This window comes from Frieseomelitta varia, unplaced genomic scaffold (assembly GCF_011392965.1).
Source record: "Frieseomelitta varia isolate USP_RPSP 00005682 unplaced genomic scaffold, Fvar_1.2 scaffold_587, whole genome shotgun sequence".
Taxonomy (NCBI): domain Eukaryota; kingdom Metazoa; phylum Arthropoda; class Insecta; order Hymenoptera; family Apidae; genus Frieseomelitta; species Frieseomelitta varia.
Window position 1 is genome coordinate 667,518 of NW_025110353.1, and position 18,818 is coordinate 686,335.

Consider the following 18,818-nt stretch of genomic DNA (forward strand, 5'->3'; position numbering starts at 1 on the left):
TTTTAAGTCCACGGACAACAGAGAACGCGGAGATTGCTTTTAAAGCAAGATTAATCGCTGGAAACGTTTTGGAAGCTTGGTCTGTCGATACAATTCGATTAGCGGCTGAAAGATTAATCGCGCGAAAGTCTAATTCGAGTAAACGTATAAAAGATAGAAAATTGGAGAACAGAGAATTGTGTGCGAATAAAATTGATCGATCGGTCAATAACGTGGCGTATTGAGACGTATTAAGAAAAAAATTCGCTGAATAAAATTACTCCGCCTCGATGAAATTACTCCGCCAGGTTTCCACAAAAGTTTCACCCGCGAGACACGCGGGTTCGAGGTGTCGCGTGACAGCCGGGCGTCGTGTCGTTCCCTTTGGCGTTATTAAACGCTAGGTGCATAAATAAGGATATCGTAAATCATCGGGCAGAATTTTAGATAGGAGAAAAACGCTGGGTTTCGAGCTATCATTTGAATAAACTTTTGCGGAAGACTTTAAGTCCGAGTTTTATTTAGCGGTTAGATCGAATCAGGGTTTTTTTAACGGCCTTTTTAATTCCCCTCCAGCGAAGGGGAAGCCAATTTTTTTAATCGTTTCCTTTCCTCGATGCATGAAAACAAGAATTTCCCTCGTTTCGAATATTCCTCTGTTTTCCACGGATATCTTTCGTACATACGTTGGGCCGTGATCTACGGGTTATTACATTTACAGGCGAGCGTTTCGGCGGCCGTCTGAAATCGCCGTGAATTATTTGATCTGACCCGAGGCGCGTGGCTACACGTAACAATAACGATAAATTTTGCATATCGTGGAATGTAAATACAACTATGTTTGAAGGTGTTAAATCGTGTAGATGAACCTGACTCGTATCTAAGCATGCACGATAGAACTGCTTCACGAAACAGGTAGAGTTTCATTAGGAATTCATAATCTTTTCTTCTCCGGCTGGGTAAACTCACACGTTTCGAAATATCTCGCGATCAATCGTTGCAAATGAACTTTGAAATTGATCGTTCAATCCACTTCCGAGGTGTTTCCGCTATCTCTCTTACTCTGTCATGTAAAATAACTATCGAAAGACACTACTCAATCACAGTTCAATAAGCGTGCACATGGATTACTACTTTTGGCTTATACTTTCTTGTAAATACGTAAGGGGAGCTAATCTGTTGTCTTCGCTGATCTATCGGAATAACGTTTATAACATCGGTATGCAAACGCGTTGCAGAAACCGAGGGAACAAACAAAAAAAAAAAAAAAAAAAAACGAGAGTTCATCGAAATTGAAATTTTAACGCAGTACCAGAAACGAGATTAGAGCTCTCTTTGTAACGCGTAAAACAGTCATTAAACCGACGCGGAGTCTATCAAAAGTTCTATGCATAGATTATACGCGTTTCTTCGCGATGTGAGGAGGCAATTGGACAGGAAGCGGCCGTGAAAACGTAAAAAAAAAAAGAAAGAAAAAGAGATAGCTGAACATCGTTTGATACGTCGCGCCGGCGGCCTTTTTTTCGCGGTTGAAACTCCTTTTTCGTGCGCCGAAACGTCGGCCCGGCGAAAAAATAACAGTGGTTGGCCCAGATAAATAACGGGGCAAGCCGCGAACGGGTCGAAATGTATTAAATCCGTAGCCGGCCCACGCGAGTCGGAAGGCCCGTCTGAATCATCGTGAAATTGATGATTAAAGCACGACCACCACCAAGCAGAACGGAATCGCGCGCGATATACCGCAGGCATAACGCGCGGCGACTCCCATGCCAGGCCAGGCCAGGCCAGATGGAAACGAACGATGAAAGCGAGAAGGGGGCGGGAGAGGGCTATAAGAGGGGTCGAAAGAAACCGAAGGCCTTAATAACGTGCGGCGCAACATCCGCGAAATGGCGATTTTTCGTGTTCACTCGTAGTTTATCCGTCTGAAATTACGTTTACCCTCGCCGGTGGTGGTTCTATTCGGTGGCGGGTGGCGCGCGTGCGAGGAGGACGATCCCCGACGAAAAAAGGGAGCGACGTCACCGGGACACGAAACGACGTCGCGTTATTAGCCGCGTTCAAAATACAATACTTTTCACTCTTGTAATTTTCTTTCTTTTCCACTCTGGTTTATCATCGGGCGCGCGTTCAACGAATTTAGAGAAGTGTAACGAAACGGATGTAAGCGTGAGTGAAAGAGGTGGCGCGCGCCACTCGGGTAAAAAATCGCAAATCAAGCCGGATTTTGTCGATAACAGGAACGTCTAGCTCCCGTTTTCTTCTCCCGTAACATAGTAATCTACGAACGGGGGCCAATTACGCGAAGTAACCAGAAGTTCCCAGTAGCCTGTCGATACACGCCACTCGAATCACGACAAATTGACGTGGCCGGAACCCTTGCAAAGTCAACGGGAATCCCGCCCTTTCGGTTCGCGTCGATCGATTGTCGTCGTGTCAGCCGCGCGAATTAAATCCTTCTACGCTCCAAAGGAATGTTTTTCTTTTCACTTTCCTGTTTTGCTCGTTCGTCGTTCGTTCGCACGCGGAGATTCGCGTGTTTGAGTCCCGATTGAACGAACGGGGGGAAAAAATTGTTTCGAGACGATTGGAAGGATCGGGGAGCGAGGAAGTTTCGGCTGAAATTTCCACGCGGTGAAAACAGAGGCCGGTTAATCCTCCGAAATAGTGGCTGCCACCGATAACAAGTCGTGTGTGGGCTTTGCACCTGCACACCGCTCCGCCTGGCCAACAATGGGCCGTGCACTCGCTTTAATGGCTCGCCCCCTCCCGATCGAGATTAAACCGTGCACACTTTGCCGATTCTAAGGCGGACCCCGCGTACGTGTATTATGCGGAAAGGAAGCGGCGTTGGCCGGGTCGAAGCGACGAGTTCACCAACGAACCGCTGGGTGTTTCTGTTTGATCGCGGTGAATGTGGGAAATTGGCTACGTTCACGTTTATTGTGGAATATAGCATGCACCGTGAGAATCTCGCGAGAGAAATTGAAAAGAGTTATTTACACAGCGCACAGTGGTAATATTAGTGCTCGAGATGGAGTAAATACGTCATGAAATATGGTCTATTTATCTTCTAAACAAATTAAAATGCCCTCGGAATAAATATTCAAGTATTCCATCGGCGGAGAAACTCGCGGATATCTTTAAACAAGTTCCCCGCGAATGTTTAACTTAACTTGCTCCGAGAAAGATTGGAAAAATGAGCAGGAAAATTAATACTCGACCTCGTACGGAAATGCAGTCGGAATACAAACTGCACGAAGCATTAATTAATAGGCGTAACTGATCATTAAGTCGGGGCGCGCTTCCGCGTTATTGATCGGTTCGTTACGACGGCTTCGTTTTCTCTCTGTTCTCCGTGTTTCTTCTCGCGTCAACGAGATTTTTCTGATAACATTGAAAAGCGGGATCGGCAGCCCCTCGTTTCGTACGAAGTGGCGGAAGGTCGCATTTAATTCATCGATTTATTTTTAATGGAACGATTTTGTTTTAAGAGGCGAAAGCTGCTTTCGCCGTTAAGACGATTACAGTTCACTTTAAATCAAACGACCAGCGAGCCACGCGAACAACGAAACATTGTCCGGATTAGAATCGAGCGAAAGCATCTTTGAAGTGATTGAAGATTTGGAAATAAGTAGAAAACTCGGCGGAGAAACACAGCCTCACTGCGCGTTGTCGTCTAATCCGGCAATAAGGTACCCTCTAACGAAGAAGGCTCTCATAAAATATTGCTCGGAAAGAGGGGGGATCGGAATTCCTCTCGAAAGTTTTTGCTATTTGGTGAGATCGATACTTTCGAGCGTGCTCGAGAATAAAATGCCACGAAAAATGCCACCTAATTCTGCTTGACACGGTGGTTTCGATTTAATCGGTGATTCTATATTGCAATATTGAACGACGAGGTAATAAAAAAAAAAAAAAGAAGAACATCTCACTTAGAAAGATTTCTAAGCGCGCTTAAGTTTAGACTTCAAATTTTCTGCATGACACTCGTATCTTTCTGCACACATCGCGTGTACCATTAACATGAAATAATTGCGCGCACAACGTTGCGAGTACGAGTCCATCCGCTCTACCACGATCGCATACTGCGCTTTTAGAACTACTGCAAACCTCTGTTTCTACTAACTCATTGTTCTGTTGTCATTTGCTAACACGCGTACCTCGCGAATGTCGAACATCTGTTGCTACTAACACCCTCCCAGAATGCTGTCCGCGACGCGTTTGGAAATAACAAAATACAAAATCGAACGAGACAGTGTAACGCTTGATTTGCAAGCGTTCTCTGTTCTCTCGGTTGTAAATACCATTCGGAGTTTTCGTAATTCGAGCTGCGAGTCAAAGGAACGTTGAGGCAGACCTGCTCGCACAGTTCATCGACGCCATTGATTCTCGTTAAAGAAATCCATTTCATCGAATCTTCGTGACCTGTCATTGCCCCCTAGGGTGACACTTTTGCTCACGTGACGATTGCAGGTGCAATTATCGTAATTCCTGTTCAGTGGACGTACGCAGCGAGATTTTCGAGGAGGACCCGTGTCCCGGAACCGGAAAGTACATCGAGGCGCAGTACTATTGCCTAGGTTGGTGCACACTTTTCTTTTCGACCGATGAACATTCTTCTTCGGTCGACGACGAGAGCTCACGACTTTTTCCAAGATTCGACGCAAGATTCCACGTAACGTCGTTACAAGAATTGAAAATTACAAAGGGTTCGGTTATGTTGAAAAAGTTATTAAAATACATCTTGGAGAAAGGCATGAGCCTCGCTGAAGGAGGCGTAAAGAAGGGACGAAAGGTGGGAATTTCGTCGAAAAAGTCTCTCTATTCGCGTATCCCCTCCATTCGAGCATCCATGACGGTAAGAGAAAAGGGACAGGATCCATGGTTCAGTACACTTTGGTAAGGGTGTACGTTTGTCATGTTAACCGACCAATCGCAACCCAGGTGCAACGACCAGCAGAACTGCAGCATTGTTGCATCGACGCTGCAATTCGGCGATCCCTGTCCCAACACGCACAAGTACCTCGAGGCGCATTATCGTTGCCTGTCCGGTAAGTAAGACTCCGCCATTTTTGTACGCGCCCTTCCCTTCGTAATATCTCTGTACCCTGTATCGTTTATTCTACGAGCGGTCTTCCGTAGATACGGCGAACGATTGCATAGGCGTCGACTTCGCGGTCATTTCCAGTATATATAATACCTTTCCAAGATCGTAGGAGAAATCTTCCACTAACCACTAGAATCACTCGCTTTTTCTATATCGTTTGCGGTACCTTATTTTCATTCTGAATAATTATTCACTTAATTCTTATTTGAACGTTATTACGACGCGTTGCGTCAATAACTCACAAAGCGTTCGTTAAACTAATTAAATCAATCGATCGTTCGTTACGATGTATTGTAAAGTAATTCCAAGAACTATTCGTCACAGAGAGAAAGAATTTTTTGCTCTTTTAAATCCATTCTCTGAAATCAGTTGATATTTTTGAAACAAGTAAAACCATTGACTCTCTCTTTTTATATTTGATATTGATATTGATCGTGCGAAAAAACCAATCGCCTATTTTTTTTTTTTTTTTTCTTTTTACCTATGCAATTCCAAGAAACGATCGTACGCGCCTGGAGGATTCTCGCGTTCCAACGCTCGACATTCACTTTTTTTTACTTTTATCGGGATACATATCGCGAACGGCTAAAAAGCTAATACGACTGACCGCGAGAATCGATTAGAATTTCCCGAAGCCGGCGCTTATGATTCACGTTGCCCACGTAACTGCGAGCCCGTGTCCCGATAAAGATCTTCCAGCGGCTTGCATCGGCTATGCGCTCTCCAGACAGACGGAGTATAAAGTAGAGAAAAGAAAAGATCGCGCAAGGAGAAGAGAACGATAGTGAGAGAGGAAGAAGAGGAGAGATGGAAGAGTTCGCGAAGACGTGATCTTTGCGATCGAGAAATCGATCGTAGGGATCGGTAACGCGGTGGTACACGCGGCTGCACATCCAACTTTTCTGACGTGTTTCGTATCGTAATGAAACTCTTCTACAGTCCAATAAGAGGAAACGGCAGACAGAGAGAGAGAGAGAGAGAAAGAGAGAGAGTAAGAAAAGCAGGAAAGATTACTGCAAGCATCGATCGTTACGTTCGATGATGCTGCGATTCGACGATGACGAAACGCCGATCCGACTGCGAATCTGTATCAGGATCTTTTATTAATTTGCCTTTGATCAATTATCAGTACTCAATTCAATCTTGCTGTTAGCTATTTACATACGTCCAATAATAATAACGTAACGTAATTGTAATCAAAAATTGTAATTGTAAAACACAGGAATATCTTCATACTTTCGATCAGAAACGTGTCTCTGTTGACTCACACGTGAGTCAACGCTATAAAATGGCAACTTCAGTTGCCGCAGGTGCTAGTGTTCGATCACTTTACGATGTTCAAGGCAGACTTAACCAGTAGTGAACGAATAAAGACGACTTTCCCGACCTTTTGGCGTTACGATCTACCAAAACTACCAGACGACACAATCACTTATTGGACCATAAACTGTCAACCCTCTACTCTCTCTCTTTCTCTCTCTCTCTGTTTGTCTCTCGCGGTTTCCAAACGCATCGTTCTCGTCTGATCAATATCCAGGAGACTCGATAGATCGGTCTAACCGACGTGTATATTGAAGGGGGAGTAAAGGATCTGTTGGTAGCCCCGATACCACGAGCGAGAATGCTTCTCAACTTCTCTCTCGTTCGTCTCTCAGCGTGCATACGGGTGTCTCTCTCCTGCATAGCCGACTATCGTAACGGACATCGGCGACGTCCGGTATTTTACCTTATCGCCAACCCCTTCGGCCAATAAAGATGACCCCTATAGAGATAGTACCGCGAAATACGCGGACCATCCCGTTCAGGGATTAACTGCCGTCGCCATCTTGGGTTAAAGATCGTTTTCTCCTCTTAGGCCAGATATAGTCGCGATATCGGCCTTGAAGGTAGGCTAATCCTATCGCTCGCTTCGACTTCGCCGAGCGGCCGGCAGCTTTCGTTTTCGGGAATATTTCTGTCGCGATCGATACACAGTGTCGCGATTGTCCGGCCGATATATTGAACCATGAAGACCGAAGGATGTCAATGGAACGTGCACGTACATATATCCATACGTTCGAGATAATACGACAGAAATACTACAATGAGGTTCAACAGTCGTAGAGACTATAATCGTCAGTTTCCAAGAGCGGTTGTCGTTTATCTTTCTCTCGATCGCGGTCAATCAAATCGGTGTTTGCAAATTTTTAATTCAAAGTCGTTTGTTCGAGATGTAGTATATAGCTTCGGTAATATATTTCAAGAAATCGCTATCGCCGCAATTAATTTTTCTTCGTGGAAGATTAATTAATTAATCAATTTTTCGTCGGGATTAAAGAAGTTTTCACCGTGAGGTGGTAATTCCACGAGAAAACAAGTGTGACCGTTAGTTACTGGCACTAGGAGAGAGAAAACGTTTCAACGTAGAATCGGCGTGAAATCGATCCCCGCCCTCTGGCCTGCGATCAAGTTTAAAATGCCCCTGTCGTTTGAGCCGGGCCGAAAAGCTCGTCTGCCAAGAGCTCTGTCTTCGAGTTTCTCAAATCACTTTCCTTCTTAATTATACGCGGCGTTCGGATCCTATAAGCTCGTGGAGAAGAGCTCTTAAATGTCGCGAGAGTAACCCTCCCCCGAAAGTTAGCGCGTCTCTACTTTCCGCGTGTTTGCCATCAGCCCGTATTTCGTTCTTCCACCGTTCGTGTATCTCTCGTTCTCAACGAATTAAAACAAGCCCTTGACGAAACACTTGCAGCGGCAACAACCACGACAACGTCCCGTCCGAGTCCTCCGTGGATCATGGCTTCTCAGCCGAACGTTTGGAGCACGGCTAAGCCGACTGTCAGGCCTCCTTCGAGGATTACGACACCCCCGGCTCAACAGCCGCCGCAGCCGCCAGCACCGTCCAGCCCGGCGCTCCCAATAACCACCACGCCAAGGTCAGTACACTCTAGATAGCAGATTCTGCGTTTACAGGTTTTTTCGATTTGAATTGTAGAGCTAAAATAACGAGGATTTTCTTCTTTTTTCTTTTTTTTTTTCTTTTTTTTCTTTTTTGAACATTCAGCGGTCACGTGACTTTGTCACGATTAGAAAGACATCCCGTCGACGTTGACTAAAAAAACAACCTTATCGAAACGCTGCACTATTAAAAACAGCAGAATTTTATTACATTTTCTACGGCGGGGAAAAATATTTTCGTTACGTCGTGTTAACTGGGAGTGAGAGAGCGCGGGATGGGGCACCGTGCGTCGCTGAAAATTACAAATTCCGTTCCATTTTACAGCCCCACGTCAACGAGGTCGCCGGTCGATACGGAGGTCCTTGAAGTGGATCAAGACTTAATATCTCCTGCAAATGTTCCGTCTGCGAATGGACCAGCGGTGCCTCCGATCGTTCCTGAAACCACTCAGGCCACAACCACGTCGACCTTCGCTCCTTGGAGAACAAGTCGAAGGACCACTGGTAAGTTCTCGAGTGTTTCAGCGGTCCTCTCTTAAACGAGAGGAAAGCGTTGATGGCGTTTTGTTAAAGAAAATGTATCGTTTGTTTTATCATCGAGGTCGAAGGTCGACGCTCGAGAACTTTGACTTCGCGAAGAAAAGCTAATTCCTCTCCGGTGCAGTCGTCGCGCCCGCGCGTGCAAAGTCGAAAAGAGTGAGAACGATGAATTATTAATGTAATAGCCGATAATTTTGGTTTCTGAAACTAGATTCTTGTCTAATAAATTTGTAGCATCGTCGATCGACTATCTGTCAGAAACTCGAGAGTTCCAAGAATAGATAATAGATGAAAGTAACTTTGTAAAGATATCCGAAACTGCATAAATCGAGCTCTAGTTACCGAAGTCTCTTTTTCTCGCCAGTTACCTACTCCGATATTAATCATATCTCCCCACCAGAGTTGCTCCGACAGTGTAAACGTACAACCGCGTATTAAAGTAGCAGGCAAATACCTAGCAGGCAGTCGTATACCGTATAAATCGTATCAGTTAACCAACCTTCGACTTCGATGTAACTCGGCAACTCGTAACAATCACTGCAAAAGATTAAGACACCCTTGGGTATCCAAAATTCCATTTCCACCGACCCGATACGATGTTGCGCGCGAAGCTAAGCCCCGGTCCGCCGGGGACCGGACACTAGAATCACATTAAAGCCACGCCATTAACTAAAGCCAAGTAACAGGCCAACTAACGCTCGTGACTAACTCAAATATTCCAGTGCCGAGCACGCTCTACCCGGAGTCCAGCTCGAATGGCCAATGGTACGACTACGGTAGACAAGTGTGTCCCCCGGTGATAGCCAGGAACCTGTCGTGGAACACGACCAGAGCCGGCGACGTGGCTGTTCAGAGTTGTCCAGGCGGTGCCAACGGTTTGGCGCGCTGGAGATGCCTGGCCAGAGGGGACACGGCCTTCTGGCATCGAGACAGTCCAGATCTGAGCGAGTGCCGCTCCGTTTGGCTCACCACGCTCGAGAACAGGGTAACGGAAGGAGACGTGATCCTCGGAATCAGCCGGGAGTTATCGCAGGTGACGAACAACAGCAGGGGCCTGTACGGTGGTGACATGATGATCACGACCAAGATCATCAAGAACATGGCGGAGAAGATGGCGCAGGATATAAGGACGTACCAGGACGCGAATCAGAGGGAGGTCAGCGTAACCGAGCTGCTGCAAGGTGTCGTGAGAACGGGGAGCAATCTACTGGACAAGGCGCAAATGGCATCCTGGAAGGATCTTAGCCATCAGGAGCAGATGAGAGTCGCGACCTCCTTATTGATCGGGCTCGAGGAGAACGCGTTTTTGTTGGCCGACACGCTGATGCACGAGAAAACGATCACTCACGAGGGAAGGAACATACGTGAGTATTGTTGCATGCTACCTGTTGTATACGTATGTATACTTTGAACTTGTTGAATAAGCGCGGCAAACTGAATGTTTCGCGGTCTGTTTGAAAGCGGCGTAATTACAGAAATGCGAAGCAGCGACGCGTAATCTCGAATTAGTTGGAATTGCGTCGTGGCGCGCGAAGCGCGTCGATTGGAAAAATTAGCCGCGGACTAATTTAGATGGTGGATGATAGGACACGGGAGAAAGGACGGCGAACCGTGATGAGTAAAAAGGAGTGGCAGAGACGGGTATAACGAATTAACGTTGAGTCGTCTAGCACAATGGACATGCAAGTATCGTAGGTCTGACTTTAGCATCGGGTCGCATAAATCTAGATCCCTTATCTGCGGAATGCGACGCTGGTAATATCCGGCGTAGATAAAACAAAGATCCAAACCCATCGTAATTCTCCGGTACCTAGCTGGATAATGTTGTAACCCGAGCTTTACCTTTCTCTCTTACCCGGCATTAACACAACAAAACCCCGAGAAAATTACGAGCAATTTGATTTACTTCCTGAAAGTAACGTAGGTAACGCGCGGTCGTGATTGAGGCTGGAAGCAAGTTTCTGAGTCGCGGCCGAACGAAGTAGCACCAACATTAGATCCGCACGTGATAAATAGCATAACAGTAAAGGGCAAAAAGAAGATGAGTTTGATGAGCGACAGCCGGCCGGATGCCATGTAACATAATATTCCGTCGTCTATCCGTGTTCTTTCTTCCGTGCTAACAGAAAACTAGCTACCACTATCGCCGAGCGAGTCCCTCGAATTTTTCTTGTCAGACGGCGACGTCACGGCAGATCGAACGGAATATACGACGAGGGGTGCACCGTGACAACACCTAGGAAAAAATGGCCGACAGAAAAGTTACGCGCGTTTAATTTCATTGTTCGCCCGTGAAGATGAGTCGAGCAACTGTACTTTTATGATCGCGGAATTGACGAACGTTACGAAGTTCGGTTAACTTCAAGCTATCCTGTCAGGGTCTCAACACCTTTCTCCCCAAAGATATAAATTTTATTTCGATACGCGCGCTTCCACGGAAGAAACGTACATGTTTGAACGTCTTTCTACAATGTTGCGTCACAAAGTTGAAGGCCAAGATTATAACGAAATGATTGATACTGAGAATAAACCAAGTCTCCAAGATTTAAAACGCCAATCGAAGTGAAAGAATTCTTCAGCATTTTCTGTTGGATTTAAAACGTATCCTCGATTCTTTCCGATAATATCTTTTGATACTCGTAATTCGACAGATATTATTAATATTGTTTTTCTTAAAACAGTGATGGAGGTACGCGTACTGGATGCCCGGAATATCGGCGATGATCTAGAGGTGTTCCCAACGGAGGCAGCTCAACAGAGGTGGACAGCTTCGAACGATCGTGTCGAGTTAACCAGAGGAGCTTTGCTGGAGAACAGCGAGGGTGGTATTGTCCGTTTGGTCTTCATGGCCTTTGACAGGCTCGAGGAGATCTTGCAGCCGCAAGCCGAGGTATCATCGCTAGTCATGAACGACGATCCGCAACCACTGCCGAAAAGGAACACGACCAGGCTTCTAAATAGCAAAGTGATCTCCGCGTCTTTGGGTAAAGGAAGACACATACAACTCAGCGAACCTGTCAAAGTCTATTTCAAGCATCTATCCATTGAGAATGTCACCAATCCGACTTGTGTATTCTGGGATTACATCTTGAGGTAAGTTTCCTCTTCTGATTACATTCATCATTCATTTTTGTTAATTCAAGCCTTCGATCGTGTTCTATTCTAAAATTATATTCGATTCGATGATAATTTCATTTCTTTAGGACAATAAAGATAACGTTTGTTCTACTAATTCTACTGGTTCTAATCACCGTTTCAGTGCTTGGTCAGAGGAAGGTTGCGAGATACGAAAAACCAACGAGACTCACACAGTATGCGAGTGCAATCATCTTACAAATTTCGCTGTTCTGATGGACGTGCACGCCGTCCGACTAGATATCGCTCATCAAGTCGCGTTGCAGATCATCACCTATATCGGCTGCATCATTTCCGTAGTTTGCCTGGTTCTAGCAATTCTGACCTTCCAATTATTTCGTGGACTAAAGGTAATCATTCCATGGTGAATTTTGCATCGATCGCAACGTGCGAAAACTCCATTTGTATCGATCGAACCTCTACCGAAGATCCTCTACATTTCACGCCATTTTATTGCAGTCGGATAGAACAACCATCCACAAGAATCTCTGTGTGTGCTTGCTGATCGCGGAAATTTTATTCGTTTGCGGAATCGGACAAACGAACCAGAGAATTGTCTGCGGCATCGTCGCTGGATTGTTGCACTTCTTTTTTCTTTGCGCATTCGCCTGGATGTTCCTCGAAGGTATCACTCGAAGACAATACAATACTCGCGAACAGCAAATAGGAAGTTCCAACGAAACGTGAAACAAGAGCTTGACTCTCTTTCGATTTTCTTGCAGGATTTCAATTATACGTCATGCTGATCGAGGTGTTCGAAGCGGAAAAGTCAAGGCTACGCTGGTATTACCTGGTCGCTTATGGTGCTCCGTTGTTGGTCGTTGCGATTTCTTGTATAATCGATCCTCTCAGTTACGGTACCGATCGATATTGCTGGCTACGCGCGGACAACTACTTCATCTTCAGCTTCGTTGGACCAGTGATACTTGTTATACTGGTAAGATGACTGTTTACGAGAAAAATACGAGATAAACTGTGATCGATTCACGTATCGTATCGTATATTGCATTAACATGGTAATATTTTTAAAGCATCGAGTGTTTCGATGAAACGTAAAACCGTATGAATACTTGATGTACCTATCTATATTCCATCCTTGGGGTAAGCTCGATACAAAAGCTGTTATCCGATTTTCTTGGTTAGGCAAACTTGGTATTCCTGTCGATGGCGATTTATATGATGTGCCGACACGCAAACACCACCGTAGCGATGAAGAGTAAGGAGCACTCTCGATTGGCCAGCGCAAGGTAAGCCTAGAAATTCCGGTGTTTGTTGTTCGTACACGTACAAGAAACGTAACAACGAATTTGTATATACATATATATATTACGTATCTCTATATTAAAGTAATCGATCGAGTCCGTCCGTTAATACGTTTCGAGATACATCAATCCTATCGTCGAGTAGAATCGAAATGTTTGTTTGGTGCTTTCGGTTCACGTTCGCAAGCTTTACTTGCTTAAAGATATCTCCCGAAAGAGAGTCTTTTATTGTCACGCATCTTTTTGGCGGCCATGCTGAGTTCTTTTCGTTTCTATATATACATATATATATTTCCGTTTTATTAATTTACTGTGTTGGAATGACCGCAAGATTTCCGTTCGTTCGACACACCACTTGTATTGCTGTAATTCTTAGGTACTATATATGGATATGGTTCTACGTATATATTTTACGTATATATATATATTATATATACATATATATTTATATTATATACATGTATCTATGATTTGATAACGTAAACATTATACGTGATTACAAATGCCGTCACAGTCGAGTCATGCTTCAACGAGAAATTGGACGCACGAACAATCGAACGAGTACGATGATAATTAGCCTGCGCTCTGTGTTTTCTGTGATTTAAATGAAACGAGCAAAAATACGTCGAATGAAGAGAGATAGATAGTAATAACGACAACGGTGTCAACTTGATAAATTTCTGTATGGAAATGCTGGTGATGGTGGTTAAATTCTCGTGCAAACTCGACTCGTTTTATTATCGAAGTTGCTTTATCGTAAAAATAAAAATCATCCTCTCTCTTTGTTTTCCTTTTTTTTTTTTTTTTTTTTTGTTCCAATCATTTTACCTTCCTTTGGTATTTCATTTTCATTGTTTTTGTTTCAAATAATTCAAACGTAATTAAATGTTCTCGTGTGAACGTTCCTCCTGTTGTGTACTAACGCAATGATATAACGCATAGTAATACGAATCGAGTATTGCACCAGCGAAACTATACTTTATTTTTTTTTTTTTTTTTTGAAATAATCAATTAATTTAAATGGTGCCGGAACAATCACCTAACTTTGCTGTCTTGTTTCATTTTTGTATTAAATCTTCTACCCACTTCTGTCTACACTGTTCTACATTCTTCTGCATGGCGTGGTTGGTTGGTAGTGGAAAGGAAGAGAATGCTCTTCCCAACAAATTGCAAGCGCACTTGTAAGATATTTACCAATTTTTATTATTATGTACTCACATCTCGTTCATTCACTATAACATTATTCTATTACTAATCGCCGTTTCCCGTGCCTTTAATTTCACCGTTCTCTCATTTAACACATTCACTGTTCTTTCTTTGTTTCTGTTTCATTGTTCATTCGAAGCAACTTAACACGATAATCGTCACTTCATTTTCTCTTTTTTCTCTCTTATTCTTTCATTTCTTGCGAATGTAGAACGTAGAACGTAGCAGTCTGTTTCGCGAGGAAAATAAATTATGCTGTTCGTTTAATCAAACAAATCATTGATCCGTGCAACTCACTGGAATCGCAAATGTCATTATTGCCATTGTTATATTATTTTCGTATTGATTGAAACAAGCCTGAGCAATTTGCAATTACCAACAGCTTACGTAGCGAGGTGTATTCATGATAATGCTTGACAGAGAGCACACGTGACGACGATCGATATTCTCCGAACTCCTTAGTTACGTCACGCCGTTTGCCTTTCCTCTGAGTACATACGACAACTTAAACCGCATGCCGTATTTATCCTTTAGTTTCGGGTATAAACGCCTGATTTGAGAGTAGCTTAGTGAATACGCGCGAGATTAGAAGTAATAAACACCTGCCTACTTGTGTAGTTCGTGTACCCTCGATCCTCCCGTAGATCCGTAGTCTTGATCGTTTCCAGTAAATCAACAAAAAAAAAAAAAAAAAAAAAAAAAAAAAAAAAAAAACTAAAAAACAAAAGAAAAGGAAAGGAAAGAAAAGAAAAAAAAAGAAAGACGTGAAAATAGTAAGAAACGTCGATACGAGGAAAAAGAAGGAAAGAAGTAAGAAACAGTAACAGTGTGTGCGATGCTTATAGGACGCCGGCCGCTTTCGAGACTCGCGAGAACGTTAACGATGCTAATGCTTCGTTGGAGAGTGTGTACGCGACACGTGCACACGTGTAGAAACGAGCAACATTAGTAGTACACGTTAGCATCGCGCAGCTCGAAATGTTGCGTGCACTTCGGTGCATAACGCCGTCCCCTGATAATCTTCCGTGTTCTCGCCGCTCCATTTTGATAAGAACGTGACAAATGTAGCATTGGAATTATTAGAATTAAAGTCACACCATCATCGATCACTTAGCACGTTACCCTTAATTCTTGCGATGGCACGAAACTAAAAATCGTTTCCTTTCACCTCTTCACTTCCCTCTTCCTCTCTCTCTCTTTCTCTCTCTCTCTCTCTCTCTTTCTCTTTCGTCGTTACCATTTTTTTCTTATATTTTTTCTCTTTCTCTCTCTCTCTCTCTCTCTCTCTCTCTCTCTCTCTCTCTGGTTACTCTGTACTTTATCCGTTCACTTTTCATGCCGATAACTTCACGTTCACGTTCCTTTAAGCATCGCTCGCGATTATCTTATCCTTGAGAATGTTAGCTTCAGTGTGACTCATCGATTGATATTTTCTGATCAGGGCATGGCTGAGAGGAGCGATCGTCCTGGTCTTTCTACTGGGACTCACATGGACCTTCGGGCTTCTCTACTTGAACCAAGAATCAGTCGTGATGGCGTACATCTTCACCATATTGAATAGTCTGCAGGGGCTGTTTATCTTTGTGTTCCATTGCGTTCAGAACGAGAAGGTAAGGGAATACGTCGGGGTCCAAACGTCCACCTTACTTTAAACTATCTGGTGTTGTTAACGCGCATGTTCAACGATGAATCATTCTTCATTTTCTCATCTTTCGTCGTGCATTCTTATCGTCAATGAAACCAACATGAAATTCGAGTGGCATCCTAAATAAGAATTAGCATTGCGAGAAAATGTTACGAGTTGTTTATGATATTATTATTATTATTATTATTATTATTATCATTATTATTGTTTACGAAAGAAGCAGCAAAACTCGGTGGATTATATTGCGTGTATTTTTCAATTTTGTATCGAGCAGTCGCGAAACATTATTTCGAGGAGCAGGAACTTATGTCAACGCGAAGTTCAAACGAAAGTGAATTCAGTCGTCGAATCGGAACTTTATATAATGAAAATTGTAAAACCGTTTCTGTCGTGTAAGGTTTATAGTTAACACAATTATTCACGAGTCAAGGATCTTGTAACATAAGAATTCGATGCACCATGTACGAAAAAGCGGATTCTTCGTATTATATACATAAGTAGCAAGTAACTCCATAAGCAAGAGGATCATTTGAGAGGAATCATGTTAAACGCGACGCAATCTAGTCATCGTAGTGGTATCAATTGCAAAACAAAAACACGATGACAACAAATGAAGTCTCAAATAAAGTGCTGTGGCAATCGAAAATCACCCACGTTTATTTGTCGAATTAACCGGGATCCTTTTAGCCTGATTTGCAGCTCGTTATGTTCATTTATCTTCTTCCTTTTTGTTTGTACAACGTTTTACATTTTGGTTGCCACTGCAGGATGCACCGCTCTTTTCCTGATTTATCTACTAAATTTAGCACCAACGCTTCGTAAACACTGATCGTTCATGTTTCTCAACATATATACGTATTACATATCGATGTATGTCCATCGTTCGATCATCGTCTCGTCATCCTCGAAGATTTCTTCATACTTTTCAACCTATTTTCTTTCTGTTTCTTTTTTTTTTTTTTTTGTTTTTCTTTGATTTCTTAAGATTATTATTCACGCGTGAACGAACGAGAAACGAACGCGCGCTCGCACTTGCCTTGGTTCTTTGTGCACCGTTAAAAAAAAACCTTTCGTTCGGGGGGTGGGTTTGCTTCGCCATTGCAGGTGAGGAAGGAATACAGGAAGTTCGTGCGCCGCCACTCCTGGCTGCCCAAGTGCCTGAGGTGCTCGAAGACGGTAGCCGGAAGCTCCGGTGGCTCTTCCGGTACCAGCGGCGGCGCCGGTGGTGCTAATGGAGGCAAGGACTTCGCCTCTCACAACACCTCGTCGAATCCGTCGGCGCCGACGACCGACAGCTCCGGATTGTCGCCGCACGCCGCCTCCAATGTGGGTACAACAACGACCACGTCACCGCCCAACAATCACAACAACCTGACCGCCGCCTGTAACAATACGAATCTTTCGATAAACGTGAACCTGAACAATTTGTCGCTGAGGTCGCCGGTCGGGGCACACCAGATGCACATGATGGCACCTAGCAACCACAATAGGCATCCCGCTCAGCAAGGTATCCGATAGCCGCTTCTACACCAAACCGAGAAAAAGCGATATCTTTGTTCGTTCGAGCAATTTTTGAGACAGCTGTGTATATCTGTCACGCAGGAGAAAATGTAAAAAAGACACGATTGACAAAGAGGGAATATTTTTCGAAAGAGGAGGACGAACGAAAATAGGTCTCTCTCTCTCTCTCTCTCTCTTTTTCTAACTCTACGTCTCTCTGGCTCGCTAACTGATTCTCTTCTCTTCTTTATTCGCTCTCTATTATACCACGGTATTTTTTTCTTTTTTATTATTCTTCCTTTCCGTCTATCGCTTGTTTCTGCCAGTAACGCAAGTATGATTAATAGTACTGGAATTATAACACACTGCGCCACTCTGTTACTCACTCCATGAACGTTCAACCAGCCTTTCGAGTTGATAACTTCGCAAGGTTCTTACACCTTTATCGGGCGAATTCTTTCGACGACCGACCGCGATGCCAACCAAGCACTCGTGTTTCCTTGTTCGCTACACGATCATTCACGTGATTGAGAGGAATGGGTTTCCGCTGCGGTTTCAACAGCCGTTAGTACGCGAGACCCTTTCAGTCGAATCTTCCTTCTCAATTTAACGATGCACCCACTGTCACCGTTCCGCACCAACCGATCAAGAGATGGTCGGCTGTGCGCTGCACACTTCTTCTTCTTCTTCTTCTTCTTTTTCTTTCGATATGAATCTCTCGTTCGTCTCTTTTCGAATAATCTCTTTCTAAGTAATTATCTTCGTAGCAACGATTTCGTAAATATTCGCAGTGATACGCGACTAGTGTTGCCTTAACAAAGGCAACAGATTCTCTCTGTGATTAGTATTTAGAAACAGTGCCGCAGAAAGTTAAGGGATTTCGAAACGCTCTATCCAACTAGTTAAGCGCTTAACCACCGTCATACCACTTGCACAACTACCACCCTCGACTTTGTTCGTTCCTGTATGCTAATACGCGATAACCGCGTCGTCGTATCGTCTTCGAAACAACGCCCTTCGGTTAACTTCCTTTTGTCGTCTCTCTTCCCCTCCTTCTTCGTTTTTTTTCTTCCTCTGCCTCGCGTTTTTTCTTCTTCTCTTTTTTTCTTTTTTTTTTTAATGTGTTACCCCAAGTCTGTTGCAGGATAAATTGTGAAGTGGGTGTCCTCGACCCTCCTAGTCGAGGGAGATTCGTTTCGAATGGCCGCGCGTTCCGCTCAAAAGCGACGCGTGCCAGAAACACTTTTATTAACATCACCGAGAGTCTCTTCGCCACCTCGAAAAACTGGCTTTGGAACGGGACGGGCTAAAAAGGCATTTAACGAACCGTTCGACTCTTTCGGCTCTATCGCGCTCGCTGCGCAGAGAATTTAGAGAGAAAAATAAAAGAGAGAGACAGAGAGAGACAGAGGGATGTGTGTATACATATGTATACTCAGAGAGTTGTTAGAGTAGGGAATAGGGGGAGAGCAGAGCATGTGAAGAACGATATTTAGGGGCTGGT

At 44.0% G+C, this 18,818-nt stretch overlaps 1 protein-coding gene across 9 annotated transcripts in view; it reads left to right on the forward strand.

The window, feature by feature from the left end:
• The window catches only part of LOC122534329 (latrophilin Cirl-like), a 413,745-nt gene that overhangs the window by 384,138 nt on the left and 10,789 nt on the right, over window positions 1-18,818 (forward strand). For 5 of the 9 annotated variants that reach the window (XM_043664848.1, XM_043664854.1, XM_043664850.1 and 2 more), the window contains 12 exons: window positions 4,927-5,033; window positions 7,821-8,004; window positions 8,352-8,530; window positions 9,289-9,930; window positions 11,248-11,659; window positions 11,826-12,051; window positions 12,161-12,326; window positions 12,424-12,638; window positions 12,845-12,948; window positions 14,100-14,144; window positions 15,611-15,779; window positions 16,919-17,140. In XM_043664848.1, the coding sequence (XP_043520783.1) occupies window positions 4,927-5,033; window positions 7,821-8,004; window positions 8,352-8,530; window positions 9,289-9,930; window positions 11,248-11,659; window positions 11,826-12,051; window positions 12,161-12,326; window positions 12,424-12,638; window positions 12,845-12,948; window positions 14,100-14,144; window positions 15,611-15,779; window positions 16,919-17,140 (2,671 nt within the window). Of the gene's footprint in view, window positions 1-4,455; window positions 4,563-4,926; window positions 5,034-7,820; window positions 8,005-8,351; window positions 8,531-9,288; window positions 9,931-11,247; window positions 11,660-11,825; window positions 12,052-12,160; window positions 12,327-12,423; window positions 12,639-12,844; window positions 12,949-14,099; window positions 14,145-15,610; window positions 15,780-16,918; window positions 17,322-18,818 lie in introns of all 9 variants that reach the window. The other 4 variants (XM_043664849.1, XM_043664857.1, XM_043664855.1 and 1 more) reach the window with 4 other exon arrangements.